At 49.9% G+C, this 746-nt stretch overlaps 1 protein-coding gene across 1 annotated transcript in view; it reads left to right on the top strand.

Moving 5' to 3' along the window:
- The window catches only part of LOC105002473 (tripartite motif-containing protein 40-like), a gene marked incomplete at its 3' end in the record, with an annotated part of 442 nt that extends 146 nt beyond the window's left edge, over positions 1-296 (top strand). Inside the window, exon 2 of the mRNA XM_010859107.1 lies at positions 1-296. This exon is cut by the window's left edge and continues 5 nt beyond it. Within this exon, the coding sequence (XP_010857409.1) occupies positions 1-296 (296 nt within the window).
- Positions 297-746: the final 450 nt, after the last annotated feature.

Raw genomic sequence — 746 nt, 5'->3', positions numbered from 1 at the left:
GCCAGGAGTGCCTGAAGGAGGCAGTGTGCACCGACTGCGGCCACCTCTTCTGCCGGGCCTGCCTGGCCCAGCACCTGGAGAAGGCCTCGGCCTCAGGAGTCCGCAGCTGCCCCCTCTGCCGGAAGCCCTGTTCCGAGGGGGTCCTGGGGGCCGGCTATACCTGTGACAGCCACCAGAAGAAGGCATACTGGTTCTGTGAGGAGAGCAGACGTCTTCTGTGCATGGAATGCCGGGTGACCCCTGAACACGAGTCTCACTGTGAACTGCCCATTGAAAATGCCATCAGCCACTACAAGGTAATGCGAGGTCATCGTCGCTATCCCCCTACCACCACCTCCCCGAGTTACTCCTTTCTACTCCCTGTCCTTGATCCCAGGCATGTCATAGAGGTTCAATAACTGACACTTGTCTTTGTTTCTTCTGCTTCATCCTGTTTTAGACCTTTGTCTTCATTTCCCTGTGTATATCTTGCTACTGATGTTAAAGTTTCAATGTATTAATACAATGAATCCTCAGTGAGAGGAGACACTGTCACGTGACATCAGATTCCCAGGAAGCATGACCTCCTCACACTTCTCATCTGTAGTATGAAGGAGCTGGACTAAATAAGGCAAAACCCTTTTTAATATTAAGACTATATGGTTCCCTTGATTGATAGTACTAGGATATTGGCCAGAAACATAATCAGGTTTTGTTGATGTTTATTCGCTAAGTCATAGTCCGACTTTTTTCCAACCCCATGGACT

The sequence above is a fragment of the Bison bison genome, unplaced genomic scaffold (assembly GCF_000754665.1).
Source record: "Bison bison bison isolate TAMUID 2011002044 unplaced genomic scaffold, Bison_UMD1.0 scf7180017856016, whole genome shotgun sequence".
Classification (NCBI taxonomy): domain Eukaryota; kingdom Metazoa; phylum Chordata; class Mammalia; order Artiodactyla; family Bovidae; genus Bison; species Bison bison.
Note: the sequence above shows the minus strand (reverse complement) of the source record. Positions and strands in the feature narration are given on the sequence as shown.